Genomic DNA, 24,586 nt, shown 5'->3' with positions numbered 1-24,586 from the left:
AAAGGAGGGTATTATACAAGGACATAAACACAAGGAGGCAAGGTCATTGGGGCCATCTTAGTGATGGCCTACCACATGGATCAACGGGAAATCATCAAAGATTTCTGAATGTGCCAATGACATAACTTGGCTATCACCAGTCATCCATGCTCAAAATTAGGAAGTCATTCAAAATTTCTCCTTCTCATTCAACACCCATATCCCTTGTCACATCACTCCAAGGAGTTTAATGGTCAGCATTTTTTCTTTCTAATGGTATGTAAAATAATAGCACATCTAACGATCATTAGTGTCTCAGATTCTATGGAAGAGGATACGGGTCCCGTGGTGGCTTCTGAGAGAGCAGTTTGTAAACATGGGTGTAGACAGAAGCCAGATCATGAGGATTAAGGAGTGAACAAGTGGTTAAGAAACATTCTGTAATCTAACACATATTCTATTTTACACATGAAGCCAGAACTTTAGTAACTGATATGTCTTATTGCTTAGTGGAATACATTGCAATACACTTTTAATTTAGGTTCCTTTATAAATAGTGCCAACTTCTGGGAATTTTATTTGAATTTTGAAATTCATGTTGACCTGTTCACTGAAAACTTAAAGGATACAAAATGGTAATGACAGCAGAGCATGGCCTTATCTCTTACTGTGGTTCTTGATTCTTCTAATTTAGGAAAAGCTTTATGTAAGGAAATCAAAGAACTCATTCACTTAACATAAACTTACAAACTCTCTTTAACAGTTTCCAAAACTCATCCCACACTTTATCTCATTTTTTGTTACTACTGAGGCTGTGTCTACATTAGAATTCCTGGTACCTATGGCTTTGTTTTCCCATGAGTTCTCTGTGGCCAGAGAAGAATTATGAACATAGTGTTTATCAGCAGGAGAACTAGGCCACTGCATATGGCTGTCATCTGCTCTAGGTTTTGGTGACCACATATTTCAACATATATTGCAATCATATGATGATTTCCACCCCATCTGACAAGTCATCCGAGGAACTCTGGTTACATGCCTCATCTCATGTTTCATGAGGTTTTCCTGGTTATTACCCAATATTCAAGCTGAGTTAGGTAAAGGCGTCAACAGGTCAAATAACTGAGTTAGTTCATGCAGTGAGCCTTAACCTTAAACTGCATCCTGTAACTTCCTTTTGGAGAGGGCTCTGTCCTAAGGATCAAGAGCCTCTACCTTGGTTTCATGAGATGATGGTGCCACATTTTAGAATATATATTTTTTCTAATTTCATTTGCCTAAGATGCCATTAAAAAAATTAAACCTTTGTATTCTTTGCGTGCTGGTCTTAGGATCCAATCTCTTATTCTGGCAATCTCAATAGATTACTTTCTGCTGAAATTTTCTGATTTGTAGAATGTAACCAACCATACCATCTCTTCTCTACCTCTCCCAGATGTTATTCAGCCAAGTGAGATGAGATCTGTGGCAATGCTTTGAACCCACAGTGGGAACAGTGTAAATCTGAGATGTTGCTTCTATTATTACCAACACTACTATTAAGTTATTGACAGAATGGGGAGCATGATACAGGATGCAGAAGACCCTGGATGAATGCCTGCCCCAACAAACACCAGCTATGAGGTGCTGGGCAAGGCCTTTAACATCTCTTATCAGTTTCCTGACCAGAAAACTAAAGATCATACTCCCCACCTTTCTACCTGCCAGGGTTCTTGTGAGCATCAAGTGAAGTAAGATACGTGGACACATTTCGCAAAAGGGCCAAAATGGCAAACATTGATTGGAACATAATCACTATTATAAAAACAGCATCTGAACCTTCTCCTTTCTTCCAGTTTCAAACCACTTGAAAGAGCTGGAAGAGAGGTAAAGCTAGAGTCATGAGACTAGACAAAAAAATTCACGGGCTGCTGATGAGAGCATTGTAACTGGGTAACTAAACAGATTCCTAAGCAGGAACTGAGTAGAAGCTTATCATAATTCACACTCATGGATGCTCCAATGGCACTTGACTCATGGGATTTACAGAGAAAACGTAGCAATCTAAACCATAAGCAATTAAATTTAGTTTAAATGCATGTATGTGTGCATATGTATGTATGTATCTTGCCAATGCTTTTAACTTCTTAACAGTGTTCAAGAATATTAAAAATCCATGTGACCTTTTTCTTTCTGAGGAAAATAAAACGAGATCAAATATGCATATGGCCAGGAATAGAAGACTTCCTAACGAAAAAGATAGTATATTGGAAGCCGTAATTCTACAAAGTCAGAGACAGTAGCTGAAATCAATGATGAAGGTAAAATATTAACTCCTTTAACCTTGTCTATGTCAAATCATCCCTAAGTTATTTTCTACAATAAGAGAATCAGACAAAGGTAGAAGAGTTTTTGGAGATTTTCTTTCTCATTCTCATCTGAAAATGTTCAGTTCAACAACCTAGAAAAAGGATTCTGGTTTTTGTAAACACATTTTTCCCCCCAAGATGACTATGCATCCAGCCCATCAGAAATCCAGAATAAGTTAAAATAAAGGCCTGGAAATATTTTCAAATGGACATCTCCCACTGAGATGTGAAATCCCCTCACCCCCCACTAACAGTCTATAAAAACATGAAGAATATCTGCTCAGGCTCTGAATCGAGACACCAACCTTCCCAAAAGACAACTACTTCCACCCAAACAACTGGTCCTCCCTTCCTTCTTGTCAGCACTGCTCGCTGAGAGAGGCCGTGTTTGGTCTCTTAATCAGACCTTGCTGACGGGCTGACATCACTGCAAACGTTTTCACTTACTCTCTGGCAACACTTAAATCCTTGCCAAAGGCCAGTCAGTTAAGTCAGAAAGCATTGTTAGTGCGAGGCTGGGGGAGTGGGAGTGTGACGGTCAGCTAGCAATCTGTGGTGATGACAGGAGGGAAATCTAGGAGCTGAAACCATTTTAAAGGTCACTCTGTGGGCAGAACAAAAGACCTCTAATTTAGAAAAGGAAACAGAACTCTGGGACATGGAAGCACCAGGATGCTGCTATCTGAGCACTCTGAAAATTCATTATCCACTCCCTGATTGTAAAGACTACTTTACGACCCAATACAGCTTAAACCAACAACTATTTGCTTTAGCAGCAGTGTAAAATAATTTGGTAAAATAGAAATGCTAAGTAATGTACTAGTGGGTTCAACTGCTAGTTTTTTAAATTTATTTTTTATTGAGGTAACATTGATGTTAATGATAATTACGTAAGTGTCCTGGGTACATTATATTTCACTTCTGTATACACTATAGCATGCCCACCACCAAAAATTTATTTCCCATCCGTCACCATACAGCTGATCCCCTCTACCCATTTCATCTTCCCCCCATCCCTTCCCTTCTGGTAACCGCTATTCTGTTGTCTGTGTCTACATGCTTGTTTTTGTTTGGATTGGTTTGTTCATTTATTTTCTCTGTTTTATTTTTATATTCCACATATGAGTGAGATCACACAGTATTTGTCTTTCTCTGTCTGACTTAACTTCACTTAGCATAATACCTTCAAGGTCCATCTGTGTTGTTGCAAATGGCAATAATTCATCTTTTTAAATGACTGAGTAGTATCCCGTTGAAAATATATATATATATATATATATATCTATCTATCTCACATCTTTATTTAAAAAAAATGTTCTTCTTTAGTATTTTTTTTCTCCTTACCCTTCATTTTTAAAAAATTTTCAACCTTGAATTGCTAAATAGAGTTTAAAATTCTTAGCATAGCTTTCCGTGAAAAGCCGTTACATATACTTTATGACTAAAATTTTAAGAGTATAATATACTAAAGTATTGATAAATGATTTTTAAAAGGAGCACAGATCATCAGAGAATAGTAATAGTAGGCCCATGCCTGGATTGAGATCATCTCTTTTCTGTCTTTCTAAAACTGGGGAAAGCTTGGGAGAAGACTGGCTTCAGTCTATTGAACACCGTGTTCTGGACCTGGCTCCATCATTTATAAGATTTGCCAGATGGATTTGCTATAGTTTCATTCTCCAAACTCTCACCTGCTATGTTTTTTTTTTTCCTTGTTTTCCTTTTGTCCCAACTAAAGAGGACGTTTGTTCTGCCATCGTTAAGAAGCCCAGGCAGGCCAGGGCTGAACTCCTCAGTGTGGGAGCAGGGATGTAATGTACAGCATGGCGACTACAGCTAACAAGACTGTACTGTACCCTTGAAAGTTGCTAGGAGAGTAGACCTTAACGTTCTCACAAAAGTGGTAATTACGTGAGGTGATGGGTGTGTTAACTAGCCCTACTGTGGTGATTATTTTGCAATAGATGCATGTATCACACCATCATGTTGTGCACTTTAAACTTACATAAAGTTATATGCCAATTATACCTCAATAAAGCTGGAAACAAAAGAAAACCAAACAAGGGAGCACTCAAGGGAGGTCCAGTAGGTACCAGGAAGGGCCTCTTTGGAAAAGTAAAAAGGAGAGGAGAGAAGGTACTCAAGGCACCAGGAAACTCATCACAGAAGGCACACTGCACATCTGGCACCCACCAAAGATCAAATTCATTTGGGTAAACCAAGCTTGCAAACCCAGTCAATCCCCAGTGATCTATACATAACTGATTTATACTGTGGATTATCTGCTTAGGGTTCTGGGGCACGGTCCGTAATTATTCATCTGAGTAAAAATTCTGCATTCGTTAAGTGGCAGTGAGTCCTCCACTGGATCTGTTGTCAGATAAGAGGCACCAGCCCGAGGATCGGTGATGCCGAGAATCACCTGCTCCACTCCAACTTGCCAATACTGGGTAGATGAGTGGGTTTCTGTTGGATGAGAAGTCGGGTCGAAAGGAGAGAGAAAAAGTAGCAGCAACTACTGGGCCTTGTGAAGTTGGAACTTGATTTAGGTGGTGAGGCTGCTGATTGCTCAAATAACAATTCCTGGTAGTGGGAAGAGTTATCTCCTCCACTGTCTCTTCAAATCCAATGCTTGCCCTCACTTCCATGTGAGAGTGAGAGAGTTTCCAGACACTACTTTACTTAGGGGGGTTTTCTATAAGAGCAGGTCTTTCTATTTACAGAGGTTGCTTTAAAATTACCTGGCCCTGTTAGACTAGGTAAACCACTTTTTAAAAGGCAGACCCACCTAGACACCAAATTAAGCTAAAGATCTTGGAGTGAGTCCACCTGTAAAAAGAAAAATGTCCAAATCTTACCAAGTTGTTGATTTTCGAGTCGTAGATGCCCCGCTTCATTTGTCTGTGTCACAAGCCACTCATTCCCCTTCTTAATGAAAACAAGAGGGAGTGATTATACCTCCTGGGGCTGTGCCATTTATGCCGTCTGAAAGGCACTTAAACGAGTGGCACATTATCTCACACATCTGGAGTTTACCAAATTAGCCAATTATGCTGGAGCTCATAAAACGAGGCCTTAAATGTCATTTAACTAGAAAATATTATAATCACCAAGTGGTCTGATTGTAAGATGATACTTGGGGCAGCATCAGTGGTTACAGAAAACAAATCGTGAAACAAAACACAGTTCGAATGCCCCCCAAATGCAACCACATATTTTCTACAGTAATACTTTCTGAAGAATACCATATTTCTGAAGGCACCAGCAATCAACATGTTCTCATTTGAAACTAAGTTTAATCTGACCTCCTGTTTCCTAGTTATTTGCCTTGGGCAAACCAGTGCCCAAGAATTTTCCTCATAAGAAAACTAAGGAACAAGCAGGATGAGAGCAGACTGATGGAAAACCATGAATTCATCAGAGATATGGAGCTCTCTGCAAGAGATGGAACAATGGTTGGATTAAGAGTCTGGAGTTGTCAGAGGTTTGTGGTGCTGCCTCAGAATCGACAGGATTTGGTTGACTGACCATATACTGGTCTCCCATACTTTACTTGAAGGAAGAGATAAAAGCTGCTTTAAATTAGTATGTGATTTGAGGGTAGGAATACCAAAGGTTTTAGAATAGCTATTTAAAAATTAGAGGTTTACAGCCACTACTTCCACATTGTCTTCTTTTCACTTAATAAACAACAAAATTTGGTGTTTAATGAAAGGTGATACAGTGTAATGGAAAAACCATGGTATGTCACTAATACCTGTTTGACTTTGGGGAAGTTGTTTAACTTCTCTGATCATCTGTTACCTCACACAAAATACAGACATACATAATGATGCTGAGCTGTGTTGAGACTAGTGCTGTGCTGAAATGAAAAAGTCCCTGGCACAGTGCCTGGTACACTGAAGAAAATAAATATTAGTTTCATATCTTTCTTTACCTATGTCACCAGAATATCTTAAGTTCTGTTTAACTCTTTTTTTTCTCTTCATTTCAGAAAGAATGGCCACTAGATATTTTCAGAGAACGCAGAGTGAGGAGGTGGGCAGCCCTGGTTTTATTTTAGCATAACTTATAATACCCTCACCCATCTGTGAACATCTCAATCACTCTCTTTAAAGGAATGCTAAGTACAAAAATAGACTAGAAGAACTCTCATGAGATACTCTGAAGCTAAAGGAAATTAGGTGTGATGCATGAACGCATGGTAAACAGAGATACCAGCTGCTATTTGCCAGGGGAGTTTACAAAATGAAGCTTACTGGTTTTGAAGGCACCTAGTCAACTAGGCTAAATCTTCATGTCTTCTGGGCTCAGGATTATAGTAGATGGACCTGTTAGTGTATTTTGTCAAACCAGAGAAAGATGAAGAATCATGGTGACGATGGAGGTACTCTCAACAGTGACAAATTCCTTCCCTGTCAGTTTTCTGCAATGACGACCTTTTTGGTAAAAGCTAAGTAAATATGACAATTCCACATAACAGAAATCCTTACTCACAATTTGGAAGGCCTAGTTTTAAAAACTTAAGTTAATTTCACCTCTGTAAAGCTGGGTTGAAAAACTATGTCCTTAAATAACAGCACAATGTATCTATGCTTCTAAGAAGAAAGAACATCTTAGAAGCAGTAAAGGGATTCAGAACCATGTGACTGAGCTCTTGTCTCTTAGAAATGTGAATTCTGGGCTGAGAGGTGGGGAATTGCATCTCTAAGAATGGTGAAAATACCACTTCACTTTCTTACAGTGGGGAAATGGGAGCTCTGTGCAGATTCTAAGTGTGTTAACAGACTTTAATGTTTTTAAACAACAGAAAAGGACTAGCTTTCAAAACCTTTAACTTGAGGGGCTGGGGGAATTAGATAAGAAGAACCAGGAGATGGGCCGGGGGTTCCCGGGCGCTCGCGGCCCTTGCGTTCTTCCTAACACAAAAACAAAAACAAACAAAAAAAAGAAGAACCAGAACAGATGAGCTCTCTTAATTGTTAATAGTCAAACTGACTAGCACTATCCTCCCTGCAGGCCACAGAGCAAACTGGCCTCTACGCACCTGAGTGAAAAGCCATCTTTGAAAGCAGAGTATACTGTAAAAGCTAACTAAGAAAATCAAAAGGAACTGTTTTGCTAGGAAAAAAATTCAACACAGCATGTATTAAAAGGATTTTTTTTTCTTTTTTCTTCCTCTTTTTTTTTTTTAAACTTAAGGCTATGAAATGCTCTTGCTCTGTATCAAAAATAACAGGCAGCTTTCTCTTTGGTATTTTTACAAATATTTCCATCTTTAAGACTGGAGCTTTCTGACTTTTGCTAACAACATGTCCAGATCTAAAGGCATTACAGAAAGAATGTCAATTTGCTTTAGAAGCAATTAAACATACAGTCGAGGAAAAGGCCAATTTTACTATGCAGGGACCACACATACTGTATGTTTGTTACATTACTTGATATCAAAGCAGAAACATCAAATTCTTCCTAAAACACACTTGAAATGAAGAGTCTGGCTAAGGAACTCCCACATCCAATTCAGAGATATCTGTTACAGTTTACAGAACTTGGCAATGCTGACACTATTGTTTTACTGGAAAGAGATAATTTATTGACTATATAATAAACTATGGTTTCTTTAATTATATATATATGTACTGGGTAAAATGAACATGATTTTGATCCCAACCGCCATAAATGCGGGCATATTATCAATGACACTTAGCTACCACATCACCAGAGGAATAGCAAGAATTTGCTGATTCTGTGTCACTAGATGACCTCAAAATATTTAATCAGCCTTCAGGATCATTATCATAGCTTCAGAGGGAGTGGTCTATAGCAAGAATTATCATCTTTCTTTTTCATTTTGCATCATCATGATGTTGGTGTGATGACTTTCATTCATTTGTTCAACATGCATTTACTGAGTATCTCTACTCAGTGCCAAACACAGGGATAGGGAAAATAGAGGGAAATGAGACGTGCGCCTCAGGGAAATGTATTCTTGGGGTGGGAGAGGGGAGACAGACAGAAAACAAGCTCAATAAATCAGGGTGGTGCACGCTATATAACAGATCTGCGCACGAGGAATGAGCCTGGAGAAGAAGCAAGGGCTGTCCTAGGAAGGGCTCTGTACACCTGCTAAGGAATTTAGACTTTACGCTGCAGGCCATATTTTTACATATTCCTGAAACACTCAAAAGATAAAACAATTAAAACAGTATGATACTGGCATAGAGATAGATAAATTAATGAAACAGAATAGGAAATAGAGAAACAGAATAGAAAATTTAGCTGATATATATGTGGAAGTTTAATATACAAAAAAGCTAGCATTTCCAATTAGTGAGTACGGAATGGATTTTTTCAGCAGTGGTGTTTGGACAACTGAATAACCATTTGAAAATAAAATTTAATTCCTATATGCCATACTGCACATTAAAAAAAGAAATCACAGATGGATTAAAGATTCAGACGTAGATGTTTGTAATCTTGGGGTTAGAGGATGTCCTTCTTTTTTAATGTGTCATCAAGGTCAGATATCACAAAGGAAAAGATAGATATAATCACAAAATCACAATCTTCAAAACTCACAAACTTCTGAAAGGTGTAAGACACTATAGTTGTAAGACAACTGACAAGTTGGGGAAAATATTTGTAATTTAAGTAATAGTTGAAGGATTAGTACCTATAATATATACAGAACTACTACAAATTAATTAAAAAATATAACCTAAGAGAAATGGGCGAGAGACACAAAATAAGCAATTCATGAAAGAAACAATACCTAATGATATAAAAGTATGCTCAACCCCAGTTACAATCAAAGGAATACTATTAAGACACTTTTATTTTTCACTTATTAGATTATAAACAGGAGATGCATGTTAGTGACAGATATATCAAATAATGACTGATAATGTCCAGTGTTTGAGAGGGTGTGGAGAAGTGAGAACTCTCAAATACTAAGGATATAAAAGTCAGTACATACTTTTTGGAAGATAATTTGGCAACATCTATGATATAAAATGTGCATATCATTTGATTTTATAAGTCCATTGATAGCAATTTTTAAAAATAGAATATATATATATATACATACACACATAAATGCGAAAAAATAGTATGAGAATATATACTGTACTATTGTTTATAATAGTGAAAATATGGAAACAACCTAATGGGCCACCAAAGGGATTAATTTAATAAACTGCAGTATGTAGGTAAATAAATTACTATGCTGTTGTTAAAAAGAATCTATTGGCATGGGACGACATAAATGACATATGTTTAATGAGCAAAAGAGTAGCCCCAGTATAATCTGCTAAGAGAGGTAGTGAACTACAGAGTTAGGAGCATGAGCTTTGGGGTCAAGCTCACTGGATTTGAGTGCCAGCTTCAAGATTTACCAGATATGTGAAAATTACTAACTTTTCTGAGTCTTGGTTTCTTCATCTGTCCAACTGGAATGGCTCCTAACAGAACCTACCTCTAAGAGTTATATGGAGAATTCCTAGTACATAGTAGAGGCTAAACATGTACTAGTTGTTATTATTACTGTTATCTTTTTGGTATAATGATTATTTTCAACCAATTCTCTTATAAAAACAACTTCAAAAAGCACATCTAATATCCTTTGGAAAATCATGCTCAATAGAGGCTTTAACTGAATCTATACATCAAAGACAATTTTAGTTTATGTAACAAAAATATTCTATTTATCTGATCATCTAATAGATAGGATGATGAACCTGACACATCAATTTTTGATAAAGATATGTTTTGATTGAATATTCATAAACCAGAATGCAAACAAGGAACACATTTGGGCGCTATATTTAAGAATCAAAATAAAGAACTATCACATTTAGATATCCCCAGTTATAAGAACTTTAAAAAGCCTCAATAGCACAAAATAAAAATTGTCCTCTAGTCATCAAACTATTATTCATAAAGGATATTATTAACATCCTTTTTGTGGTAGTTTCTATCATATACATATTTAATTTTCAACCGTATTATCCAGAAAAACACACACAAAAATAGGAAGACACCCTTTTAAATATTTTTCCCTACTAAGACTAGGAAAAGAAATCATTCAAAATGAGAAAACACGTTGTGCAGTAATATATTAAAATGCCCACATCAACATAGAGACTATATATAAAGAACCACACATACCCTTCTGTGCGGAAAATCATTCGAAAGCTGTCTCCTAAGCTTTTGTAACTGTTTGGATCAGTTGCACATCTCTGAATCTGGAACCTAGAAACAAAATCAAACAAACAAAAAAAATCCAAGTTAAGGATTTTGCCAAATGGCTTTTCTCATTTTTCAAAGTCTTAGGAGACTCAGCCTTTTCAGATTAATCTAAAATATTCTGGGTTTTGCTACAGATTTTACTGATTTATTTGTCTTGTATAATCTTTACCTTATTTTTGTAGCCTTTAAAATTATGATATTTCCCTGTACTTTAATAGAACTGCAGAAAGAGTTGTTTTCATCTGTTTCTTAGCTAGGCAGATGCACCCTGAGGCATTTATGCTTTTTTCTTTTGCGAAAAGCACACACAGATGTCATAGATTGTTTTAATGCATAATTCAGAAATCTGAAGATGCATATGAAACAAATAAGTAGCTCTATTTCTTATCTTAATTAGTGCTCTTTGATGGTAATTTAATACAAAGTTTAAAAATACAGAGCAGCTAATATGGCCTAACTTTGATCCTGATTATGAATTTGGAATTCATTCTGGCAGACAGGAGCCTGCGTTTAGAGCAAGAATTCGGGTCATACCGTGATACAATTTATTATCAGTACTTCATGATAGAGCAGAGTGGTCACTAGGGGTAGTTCAGGTTACCTGGACCTTCACAGAAGCACAGTGCTCTGCATGTAGTTTGTGCGCAATAAAGATGTATCCCATTTTAGAAAGCCAAATTCTTTTTTTTCTTCTTCGTTTTTGGTATGATCATGCATCTCAGAAATCTAACCTTCAAAATGTGGAAGTTCCCGGTATGAGGGTCTTACGTATTTTGTGTCTTACCCTGGGGTCTGTTTCTAATGAGATTTATGACAAGTATTGTCATTTCCCTACACCCCAGTTCTCCAGTTTCGCTTTTCTTTAGGCTGCCTACTCCTTGTGTTTAACCTTCTTGTCCCAATTCTAAGTTAAGCCCCTTCTTCCTTCTGTACTTCCCTCCACAGTTTTAGCAAGCCTTTTAAAATAGAAATTCTCAGAAACACCCCTAATATTGTCTACTCTAAGATGCTTTTCTCAGATTGTTAGATTTATGACATGAACACAACTTCTAATTCTGAGAATGATTTATTTTATAGTTCTAGGCCCCAGGGAATTATGCTGAAAACTAACACATATATCACAGAGAAGTGTGAATATTTTGCTTTGATTGAAGTGATTGGGCATATGAACAGAATAAGTAGACTATAAGACTGGAAAGTGAGGCTGGATTACATTTGAGTTTGTAAAGTGGAGAGGTGCTGAACGTGATTGTGCAGGAGAGTAGCCGTCCTGAGACGAAGGAGTTGATTCTTCCAGTAGAGTACTTGAAATATACAAATTCCTAATAAAATATTTACTGTCTGATTGGGTGGATTAGAATGGGAGTATGGAGGGCAGAATGATGATGAAGGCAATTATGATAGTCTGGGTGAAGATGATGATGCCAGAATATGAATGGAGGAAACAAATGTAATAAAAGAGGTGTGCTTGCTGGGTGATTGTTTTTTTCTTTAAATCAATGGGTTTTTAAAATGATACATTCAACATGATCCTCTCTTGATCCTCATCAACCCAGCAAGTAATATTCCACTGCCCTAGACTTACTATTGCCAAAGTTTAAAATGTCATAAATATTCATAATGTTTTTGCTTGTCGAACTTACATCTCTATTAGCATGATCATTTTTAGGAGGTTAGTTTCTAGGCAAGAACTATATCCCTAAAATTTAAATTGCATGGAGCTTATCAGAAGATCATGAAGCATTACGACTAACTCATTTAAACTGTTCTGGATCCAGAGGTGCATTTGGTGTGTGTATAACCACTGGCCTAGAAGACTCAGTAAGCAGTTCTGTCTAGAATCGAGAACACGATTTGATGGTCAGGTAGGTGGACCACGTTTGGTATTTCTGGACTACTGTATGTAGATGAGATAATCTGGGACTTAGGATACAAATGAATTAACTAATGCTAAACACAAAATAGTACAATGGAACAACTACAGGTAAGTTTATACAACAAATAATCTTGGAACATAGAGAGCGATTTCCAAAATACAACTTTGATCCTAATTCAGAAAAGAATCTCCATCTCGGCATTTGCATATTTGTAACCTACATTCATTGTTGGGTATGAAAAATTTCTTATGTCTAACTTTCAAGAGAATAACTTCAAATAGTTTTATATATTATAAAAACATTACATGCTTATAGATTTTTCTCATAATATCTGTAATAATTTTCATTAAGTTCATTTCCCCCTGTCAAATTCCTTTCTGGATACTTTTCTCCCAAATTACCAAGTATTTTTTAAATATTTGCCATATGAAATAAGATGCTATAGGTTTTACGAAAACCCAGGGCATTATCCCCACTCTCAAGAAACCCAATAAATAAATGAGAAAAAAATTTTTACAATAAAAGGGAAAATATCCAAAATGTCAAGTAGCATCAGCACAAGGTGCCCAGGTGTTCATCTGAGGGAGCAATTACTGCTTTCTGCGGAGGATCAGGAAGGATCTCAGGAAGGAGAAGGGATTTAAGCTGGTCCTATAGGATTCAGAGAGGCAAAAAGAGTAAGCCAGGAGGAAGCATTTCAGGTGGGGAATTGAGAGAGGGAAAGATGTCCTTTTAATAGAAGTGAAAGAAAAGATCTCCCACCATGACAACCTCCAGTGTTTCGTTCAGGATGGATGTTACAGCATCCTGCTGGTGGCATTCAGCTGCTCAGGGTGGATGGAGACCTGAGCGGGTTAGAGGAGGGTGTTTATGAGATAAAGTCAATGACCAATATAGAGCGTTTGGCCTTTTCCTGCTCCTCAGCGGAGCATTTCAGATAACTCTGTGGCCATCTCACAGTCATGTGACCCGGTCCTAGAAGGAACTGTGAGTCACCAGAGGGACCAAAGCAAGTGAATCCTAACAGCAAGAAAATTGACCTTAGCTCCTCTTTTATTGATGGGGTTAGAGACATCAGCTTTGTCTATGATGTCTGCATGTACCAGTAATACCAAGGTGGGTCCTCTGTCAGCTTACACAAAAATGAATACAGAGTACAATTACTTCTTAATTTACTAGTTATCTAACTTGGCTATTGGAAGTCTAGGCACTTCACTCATTAGTTGCAATTTCTTTCTTTTTTCAGAATCCAACAGATGATAATATTTCCAATCCACTATTCTCAGTTAATGAGTTCTTGAATACTTACCATGTATTAGGTACTCCACTATTTGGGGCATTATGAAGAAATAAGAAATAATCCTGCCCTTTAGAAGTTTATAGTTATGTGAAGGAGATGTACAAATAGATGATTACCATATGCAAGGAATAATGTTTAGGAATAGTATTTCAGAGTATCACATGTCAGACAATGAGTTTTACTGGCACTGAATAAACACTAGTATTACTTTTACTGGAGATGATCTTATCTATGGCTGACAGAAAATAGTATCAATATTATGCAGTGACATTAGAGGGAAGAGGGAAAACGGGAAGGATATATTTGGGCTAAATATCTGTGATTAAACCTTACCCTCCCACTTTAAAACAGGCAGCAAGGACAGTCAGCGGAATCTTTGAGGAGTGTTCCATTTAGAAGCTGACTGTCTGATGAATGATGCTGTGTTCATTACAAACAGGAGCGGCAACATCAAATAGCATCACACGAGGAGAGTCCACAAGCCGTGTTGCAGAGCAATGCAAAAGGATGGGCAGGCATGGTACATACTAATTCCTCTGTAAAGCCTCCCACCATTCCTTACTATCCTAAAGCAGCTAGAGGTCCCATTAAACAGGCTAAGGCAAGTACAGCTGTCTCTTCTACTGCACATCTCACTTACGGCGTGTCTGCACTCTGCAGAGAAAGTCCATGCTGTATTTAGTTCCACTACACATGACTTATTCTGATCACAGAGTTATCAGTTCTTCTAAGGAATCTGTTTCAAGTTGATATAATTACAGTGCATTTTGGTCAATCATGTAAAACAGCAATTTCCTTCTTCGTCTCTTACATTTCAGCAACTTAAAAGGTTTCTCTCGAATTGAGGCTTTACATCAGCATTTTCCAAGCTGCGTTCTGTGCTAACAAATTCTCTCTATGCTCGAGGAGACAATTTCCCAGTTACGTAATAGAACTCTTTGTAAAATTACAAAGGCAAAGCCACACTACTCTAAATACAATCAAGATATCTAGAAGAAAAGATTGGACTTTCCCATTGTCCTAATAAAAGCAGTTTAGCCACATCTGGAATCTCCATCTGAGGAACTTCTTTTATTAGAAGGAAAACTTGCTGCCAAATGGGCAAATTGGACAATGGAGTAATACTTAAGAAATATTCAGTGCCTAATATCAGGTCAGAAAGAAACACAGGGAAAGGAGTGCGGCTCAAACCCTGCGCTCCATTGCCCAGCAGCCAGTGGTCCCATCTGCCATGGAGCCAGGGAGCCTGGTGCTACACACTCTCAAAACTGGGAGGGAACAGCCCTACCATCCACCACACCATAAATATGAAGCAAGTTATTGCGGTTACGACAGGGCAAGGAAGAGCTGCTCAATGTTCATGAGCAAATGTACAAGCATATTTTTAGAAGCAAAAGAATGTTCTCACTCACTGAAATATTTTTCTTTAAACTGGTCAAGAACCATTACTGCACTATTTCCTCCGACTTGATTGTGTGCTTAGTCAGTGATAGCAAAGTCTGTTGTTGACTCTTAGCGCTGTTAGAAATGTCACTTTAGGCATTCAGCCTGTCTGAGCACTTCCTAGGATATCATAAGAATGATACGTGTTGAGAAATACAATGACTTTATTACTGCCTTAAAAGCTGTAGAATGAGGTTGTTTGAAAATTCCTAAATCTCACATTTATGCAATGCCTTTATTTTCCAAAGTAAATTTTACATCTATCATCTTCATCTACTGTTGGCTGATGGAGTCTATACTGGGAAGTGGAGGCTTTAGGGCGCGCACACACACACACACACACACACACACACACACACACACATGCACATATATATATATGTGTATATATACATGTATATGTATATGTAATCTATATATTTATATGAAGGGCAGCAATTGAGTTGCAGAGTCCGATTGGGGTAGGTGATAAGATTTGTCCTGAAGCTATATTTCCATAGCACATGCTCTGCTTTTTAGTTAGATCATATGATTATTTGCGGTGCTTTAGGGTTGAGAACTGATGGAGATTTGGGAATGGGGGCAAAAGCCATCCTAACCCATCCCTTTGGCATTGCCACCAATCCTAAGCAAAGCAGTGAGATAGGTGGGTTTTATTTCTAGCATCACCTCCAGATCATTTTCCAGTCCAAGAGTATTCTCATGCTCTCTCTTACCTTCCCCTATTCAACCCTGCTCTCAGAAAAGCATTCACACCAATCATTTATCCTTATCGTGGCTTTTAATTTGATATGCCGTCTTCCAGAACTTGTCCCTTGTTAAAGGGATTTCAGCTCTCAAGGAGGTGGCGCGAAGGTCTGGTTTTGTTTAGGGTGGGGATGCAGGGGTACCTTTACCACCACAGATAGCCCTCAGTGGTTGTTTTTTTCCTGAGTGGAATTTTATGCTACCATAATGCACTGCTACATAAAAATTACACCTTTGTGTCAAAGGAGGTGAGTCACTTGGGAAACTGAGACATTGACTAGGAGCCACCAGTTTCAGCTCCAGTGCTGTCACCGATGAATAGTGTAAACTGGTGAGAACTGTAATTTAACTCCTCTTTGCCTTTCTCCTCAGTGGTAAAATGGCACCACAGACATTAGAGGACACTTTGATTTTGAAGGGACGGTGACTCACTGACTTAATATTTGAGTTTGTTAGCCATAACAAATGTCTCTTCTCTCGAAGAGACATTTCATTGTGTTTTGTAAAGCTCCAAATTCCATATTTTATAAGGGTGGGAGACTGTTAATAAAAATTGTACACTGACAATAAGTGGTGATGAGCCTAATGAAACTCCCTGCAGAGATCTTTGTAAATGTGATATGAACAAAGATTATTAGTAATTACCAGAATGTTACATGTGCACCTTAATAAACACTTAAGAAACCCACCAGTGAATCAGAGATTAACAGACTAAAGGTTTGCAATTACAGAACACATTAAAAGGATAACTGTAGGAAGATTAAATAAAGATTTTAATTCACTGTAATTAGCCTATCTTACTGAAATAAGATGTTGCTCCTACAGAGTATTTTTGCTTGCTTACTGGTTCGTTGAGCATGGGCAAAGTCACTGAACACGCAAAGACACGTTTGAGCCTTTGAAATTTAGGTGTACACGCCTATGTTACAAACTTTGGAAAAAGGCCCTAGAAAGCACATCTTTAGAAAAATTCCCATCATGTATATTTGTTTCTTGTACTCTGAAAAATCACCTTATACTGAGGCTGCCCCAAGAGAAGAAATACCCCCTTCCCATAAGAGGCTAACCACTGAACTGAAGGGGGAAGGAGGCTTTGCATTGGTCATCCTTGTAGAAAGAGCATCGGATGGTGGGGAGTTGACACTGCTGATTTGGGAGAGGATTCTATCAGTTTTCTTCAGCAAGTGCTGGGGAGAAAGGTTTTCTCCTAACATTTCTCTATATCCATAGCTTTCTTGTTCTAATTTTAAGTCCCTGGTGATTGTGAATGGTAATTAAAAAAAAAATCTTAGCTATGGGTATTTTGTTTTACTCCAGATTAAATATAACAAAAATCCATATAACGTTGCCTTAGCCATGATAAGCACAAGAGTCCTTTAATCATGTTGGAAGGGTGTGGTTTACAGTTCTAGATGCAGATTTCTGTCTCAACATTTCCTGAGATACCCATCTGCACAAGGGGCAAGGTTAAGACTTCTGGAGACCCAACAATGAACAGACCACGAATGGAACGAACAGGTGGGGGGGGGGGCAGGGAAATGTTAGTAATTAATTATAAAATAAGGCAGAACACAAGTATTAAATAGAGATTCTAGGAATTTAGTTTATCTGCAATTTAAGCATTGCCTTTGCTTGTTGGGTTCACAGTCTAGGCCTGGCATCAATTAACACCCTAAAATAATGTTAACAAATCCACAAGGGTCATGAGTTTGGCTCTGCCTCAGCAGTGATCACTGACTGAAGTTCAGAAGCTGTACTCACATATTTGGCTACTCATCAAATTATTCTGAAAATTCATGGAAAAGAAATATACTTTGCCTGATTGTTGCTCAGTCATTTCCCTAGGAGAGAATCTCTTTATAAAAGAAATAGGTACCTTTACCTGGTAAAAATTAAGAAAAGAGGCCCTTTGTCTGTTTAAAAGTCTGAATGTCTTTACTAGGAGTAGGTGGGCTGGGCTATGCTTTGGCTTAGCGTTTATGATGTTGTAAAGAAGACCAATAAATTTCTCTATGTTATTATAGAACAGTTTATAATTTGAAGAAATATGTAACCTGGAGTGCTCAGTCAGCCAAGATAATTACTACAGATAAGGTAATAACATCTTGGCAAGGTCACAAAAGCAAGGGAAATCTTCTGTGCCGTGTAATTTCGAACACATTTTTGAACAGAGCCTCAAAAATATTATCTCTCTGAACTATCAGATCAACCCAGATAGCCTGATTATACTTTTGGTAATTTCCTGTGATCCTAGACACATCTAATTGCAGTCTCATTTCACAAGCCAAGAAGATTTAAAACCTGATAGTCTGTGACTGTACATTTTACAGTTCACACTTTAACAGTACACTTAAATATCCTGTAAATGGTTCATCATTTTGCTAACCACAAATTTTGTTACAATAAACATTTACCTACTTGTCCAGAATAGTGTGATGAAATAGATCTAGTTTTGTACATCTTAACACAATTATAAGACATATAGTATTCCTAGTATTTAGAACCTGGGTAAAATTTGACATTGTAAAATGAATCATGATAAGAGAGTTTATGCTACCATCTGGCACAAGTTCTTCCAGTTGTTTATATTACTTAAGGGATAATAACTAAGTACACTGACAATATAATTCTACAATTTATTTTAATGACGATATGCTAGTTAACAAGTCAGAGACAAATGATCAGTAGATATAACAACCTAAATCTAATAATGTTAAACCACAAGCAATAAAACAGGTTAATTGACAGAGCTGTACGATTAAAATGTTCCAAGCATAAACTGGTCTCAATTAAACAAAAGCTTGACTAGCATGTCTTTCAGTCACTTTGCTTTGTAAAACACCAATCACGCTATAAAACTAAGCTTAATATCAGATTATAGTGCTGCCACTCTTTGAAAATACATATGTGTGTATATGTGCCTACATTTAATTAAAATTCACATTTAATGCCAACAAATGACCTCACACCCCGATACATCCATCTACATTTTCCCGAGTACATTAACCTAGGCTGGCCATTAGACTGGTTGATTAGCATGAATCCAACTCATACTTCAGAAATGAGGGAAGGATGGATCACAGATTGGAAATAAAACCCATTACCAAGGTGATGAAAATAGAGAGGGCTAAATCAACTTCAGCAATCAAATATTAAAATAACCACAGTCGGGCTTCCCTGGTGGCGCAGTGGTTGAGAGTCTGCCTACCGATGCAGGCGACGCGGGTTCGTGCCCTGGTCCGGGAAGATCCCACATGCCGCGGAGCGGCTGGGCCCGTGAGCCATGGCCGCTGAGCCTGCGCGTCCGGAGCCTGTGCTCCGCAGCGGAAGAGGCCACAACAGTGAGAGGCCCGCGTACCGCAAAAAGGAAAAAAAAACAAAAAACAAAAAAACCAGAGTCATGACAAGTATCATAGTTTTCCCATATTCCCAAAATAACGTCAGTTTTTCAAAATTTAAACCCCCTAAAAAAAAGTTAGCTATGTTCTTTCTCTCTCTGATTCTCCCTTTCCTGCCCCCACCAACTTGGGTTCACAACTTTCCCTAACGTTCACCAATAGCACCTACTATCTCATGGCAGAGGACCATATGGCATCATTCTTACCTGTTGAACCTCTGCTCACTGCTCTGGATGAGACTCAGATTCTTGGTTTCTTGTCTCCATAAAAGATTTCCAGAACAGGGGATTCAAAAGCAGTCAAATCTACCCGAATCTTACTTGCCCTGGGAACTGAGCCACTTGACAAAAATTAATTATGCACTAGAGACCATAAGCCTGGGTCCCAGTGAGGGGGAATGTCAGGCAAGACAGAGTCTCTGGAGACCTAATACACACAATCCATCTTATTTTAACTGATCAAATGTGCCTATTTTATAGTTTATTTAGTACTGATAAGAAAGGACGCTTTTCAATAATGTCAAAGAAAGAAAGATGAAAGAAGTGGGTGGTTTCTTTGTATTCATAAGCTTATTCTAGAAAGAAATTTGAAGAATGGAGATAATAAACTTGGCTATTAAGGAAGTAAACATGCTTATGCTTATCAGAGTTGAGGAAAATTTCAAGGGAAGTTTATTTTTTTATTCCAAGATTGACCTCATATGTTACCAAGATTTGGGTGAGTTATCGGATCGAAATGAGAACACAGTTTTCAAAAGCATTTCATAGGTGGACAGGATCTGAAAATGACCCCAAAATGGTAATAATCCTGCTGATTTGTAAATCACTTTTAACTTAGATTGCATTTTTACATTTTTCATCTCATCTCAGGGTACCCCTTAGTTTAACAGTTCCTTCTATTTGTAGGGTTAAAATCACTTAAAAAAGAAAAAGTAGCAGCCTGGAGCTAGAAAGGCAGCAGACTGGAGGGAGTAGGTTTCCCTGAAGTCTCCCAGTTGTACTAGAAATTTGTCTCTCGAGTTCAGTGAAGGACCAGTAAAATCACTATTCTGAAGCCAAGCCTTTTCATGTGTTAACAAGGGAATAATGTTACTTACACATCGCCAAATGAACGGCAATTGTGTTCATTTAATTTGATCTCTCCCTGTCGGGGTATACACTATGGATGGAGAGAGATCTCTGCATGGGGAAGGTGGGCAGGACATCTTTGGTAGAAGAATTTAGATGCAATGTTTTTTGAAGAGCAAAAGACACCATGTGATTCCTTTCAGCCCTCTCATTGTAGACAGTTGGGTTGATACATTCTGGACCAAAAAACCACATTTCTGTATTTACCTAGCATCTATTCTGTGGGATTTCTTTCTGAGAGTTTTTTTTTTTCACATCTTTATTGGAGTATAAATGCTTTACAATGTTGTGTTACTTTCTGCTGTACAACAATGTGAATCAGCTATATGTATACATATATCCCTGTATCCCCTCCCTCTTGAGCCTCGCTCCCACCCTCCCTATCCCATCCCTTTAGGTCGTCACAAAGCACCCTGTGCTATGCAGCAGCTTCCCACTAGCCATCCATTGTACATTTGGTAGTGTATATACGTCAGTGTTACTCTCTCACTTCATCCCAGCTTCCCCTCCCCCCGCCCCCAACCCCGTGCCCTCAAGTCCGTTCTCTACATCTGCGTTATTCCATATTTCAAGTGTTTTAAGTGCCTACTGTATGCCTGGGGAATATTGTCAAGGCCACCATCTAATAACTCTGTAAATTCTTTTGCTCGCTCTCTCTCAACTAAATATTTTTAATGATGACAATGTCATGAACCCACACTCAAGACAGCCTCAGTGGAAGGGTGTGGTTTCATTATTATCATCAAATAACATGCTAAAAATAATTAAAAATCACTTAGAACACTGGCAACAGAAAAGATGTGTGAATTATTCCCACCCAGGAGCAGGCCTAACTTGTCCACAGAACTTGTATAGGAATCTATGCTTCACTTATTAACCAAATGTTTAATAAAAGACAATGTTTCGGGCTGAATTATAAATGGGTACTTTGGCAGGTAACAAAGCACTTCAAGACAGTTCAAGTCATTTAATTTTATAAAATGCTCATCTAATTCCAACTAGCAGCTTTCACATAAATGTAACTTTGCATTTTAAAACAATTAGTTTTTTAAATAATAGCTCTCTGTTCTACAATTTAAGATAAAGATAATCGGATATCTTGGTTAACCTAGGCTCCAAAAATCTTAAAGACTAAACATGACATTCATATAAAATGACACCCAAGCGAGAAACCTATAGTAAATACATGAGTTTAAAACCCCTCCTTCAGGGCTTCCCTGGTGGCGCAGTGGTTGAGAGTCCGCCTGCCGATGCAGGGGACGCGGGTTCGTGCCCCGGTCCGGGAAGATCCCACATGCCGCGGAGCGGCTGGGCCCGTGAGCCATGGCCGCTGAGCCTGCGTGTCCGGAGCCTGTGCTCCGCAACGGGAGAGGCCACAACAGTGAGAGGCCCGCGTACCGCAAAAAAAAAAAACCCTCCTTCAAACTTCTGCTAGGGTGAGTTCTGGTAGTCTCCAATGAAACTCCAATCACTCTCATTCATTTAATCATCATGAATTCTAAGCGTGAAGATTAGACTTAAACATTTGGAGTTTTAGTCCCTCCCTTCACAAGTAATATGTTAACATTGAGTATAAAAGAGCTAAAGTGTTCTGAAACGGTGAAATTCACAGAGAATTCAAGCTAACTAGCATTTATGGAATTGCCTACTCTGTATGGGGGACTTGGGTGTGAGACTCTGCTTAACTTAGACACTGACCCTCTTACAGAAGTTTGCATTCTAATAGGAGACAGACATGTAGCATTAAAACATTAATGACAGGCAAGTCTTCCCAAATTTGTGGTATTCTTGCTTGCTTCCTTGAACAGTACACAGGGAATGCGACACAGCATTTTTGAAGTGCCTGGGGTTGGTGGGGACCCTTTGACTAGGAACTACCCTCCTGTGCTACCCTCCTAATGAGTGATCTCATTAGGCCTTGCAAGGCATGGGCAGGCCAGTCCCCGCCCTAATGTCCCCATAGTGCTTTTCTAGTTCTTGGTTTTCCCAACATGGTTTTGTTCGATCTTTTCTTGCTAGGCAATGAGCTATCATTTCTTGCCCATCAGCGCGTCTGCCCCTAAGCACTCTCCCTGCTTTTCTCTCCTTCTCCCGTTTTTCTCTCCTGCTTTCCTCCCATGACCTTTAATTCATCACTTAACACCCAGCAGTGAACTAAGGACCAGATAACCCAGCTTGGTCACGACCCTTAGTAGGGACTGGAGGGGCCAGACCATGAGTCAGGTCCATGAACATCAGAGCCTTCCCTGCACACCATGCAATTTGGCTGTCCAGAGACCATTTCTGCATGTGTTTTGTTTCTCAGCTCTGCGCTAGAGCTGAGCTTCTGAGATAAGTGGCCTCTGGCTGAGTTTGAACTTTCCTTGAAAATGGGTCGTCCTGAGAGGAGGAAGGGGCAGGCAGCCTCCAATGTCCTTTGGTATTCTCTCCTCTGGTACCGTGGTCACGGTGAGGCAGAGCACCTCAGGCAGGTACAGTCTCTCCTCCTGGTGGGAGGATGGCCCTGCTGCCATGTGCCTATCTCTCTGGGATTCCTTCACTTTGAGGGCTTAATAAGGAGTCCTATTGCTCCTGGAAGCCAAACAAGAACTAATATAACATGATGAGGATGATGAGGACACATAGCACAGCTGACCCCAGCCATAACGATCCCTTCTTCATTCTGTTCCCCTATTTATTTTGTGGATTTAGTTTCTGTTTGTTTCTTGAAATAAAATGCCCTTCTTGTTTTTTTGTGTTTGATTTCCACTTCTGCATCATGGACTAGTGATAAGTGTCTGTTATTTAGATTCTCATAGATGCATGTTTAGTTTGAAAACTTTGAGAAAATATGAAAATTTCTTTTGAAAAATGTATATATTTTCAGAAATCTGGCCAAATCACTGTGGCTTTCTGTTGGCTCTGGTGGTACTACACTAGCCCTTTCGGAGGTGGAAACAAAGAAAGGAAGGAAGGGAGGCAGGGAGGGAGGGAAGGGGGGAGGAAAGAAAGAAAGAAAGGGAAGAACCACTGTAAAACACTCTACTTCCCAGTACAAATACTTTTGGGACTCTTACTCATGTGTGTTAGGTCAAATTCTGGCAGAAATCGCAGGACAGCTGCAATTCCATACTTTGAAATGTCTATTAAAAGAAATCTTGATATAATTTATAGAAGAGTTGGAAGGTATTCCCTGTTTTTTTCATTCCCTTGAACATAGACAACTTTTGAAATAAAGGAAGGAGAGAAATGAGTATTTTCAATGATGAAGTGAGTAAATTCACAACTTTAAATATATGACGCCAAGAGAACTTTCTGCAATGAAGATTGGTTCAAATATATATATATATATGTATATATTAATATTACTTGTGCCAGGTTGAGTTTCAGCTATCATGAGAATTAAAAAGCTGTACAATTTCTGAAAGTTTTATGTATACAGATAAACAAGTACACAATTCAAGATACCACACTTTTATATATAAATAAGATAAACAAAATTTTCTTTAAAATCCCAAGTTTAAACATTCTAGAAATTTGAAGGCATAAACAGATGCCTTTTTTTATGTTGGCTTCACCGAGGGCTTTGGTTGTTAGCACTGCCATGTGACATGTGTCATATCGGGGGGGGGGCAGTTATTACAGAGACCATGTGTGACAAGTAGGTGTAATGAGGTCTCCTGGTCTCCCGGGAACTGGGACTGGGACATGGGAATCAACCAGGGACTGGTGCGGAAGTGATTCCTTGTGTAAAGTTGATGCTGGGAGATACCTACACAGCCAGATAGTAAGTGCATCCCCAGCCCCCTGTACATCCAGGTGTAGGTCATGTGACTAGTTCTTCTCCATGGAATCTAAGCAAAGTAATGTATGTTACTTCCAGACTAAGGTTGTTTTTCTTTGCTTTGTTTTTGTTTGTTTTTTATCCATCTTTATTGGAGTGTAATTGCTTTACAATGGTGTGTTAGTTTCTGCTGCATAACAAAGTGAATCAGCTATAAGTATACATATATCCCCATATGCCCTCCCTCTTGCATCTCCCTCCCACCCTCCCTCTAGGTGGTCACAAAGCACCGAGCTGATCTCCCTGTGCGATGCGGCTGCTTCCCACCAGCCATCTATTTTACATTTGGTAGTGTAT

General features: G+C 38.6%; 1 protein-coding gene across 2 annotated transcripts in view; it reads right to left on the bottom strand.

The window, feature by feature from the left end:
* Window positions 1-24,586, bottom strand: part of SLC25A21 (solute carrier family 25 member 21) — a 518,924-nt gene that overhangs the window by 148,690 nt on the left and 345,648 nt on the right. For both annotated transcript variants that reach the window (XM_082835287.1, XM_082835288.1), the window contains exon 3: window positions 10,494-10,577. In XM_082835287.1, coding sequence (XP_082691413.1) covers window positions 10,494-10,577 — 84 coding nt within the window. The remainder of the gene's footprint in view (window positions 1-10,493; window positions 10,578-24,586) is intronic.

The sequence above is a fragment of the Leucopleurus acutus genome (genome assembly GCF_964270905.1).
Source record: "Leucopleurus acutus genome assembly, chromosome: 1".
Lineage (NCBI taxonomy): Eukaryota > Metazoa > Chordata > Mammalia > Artiodactyla > Delphinidae > Leucopleurus > Leucopleurus acutus.
The sequence above is the reverse complement of the archived record's forward strand: the minus strand, read 5'-3'. Positions and strand labels throughout refer to the sequence as shown.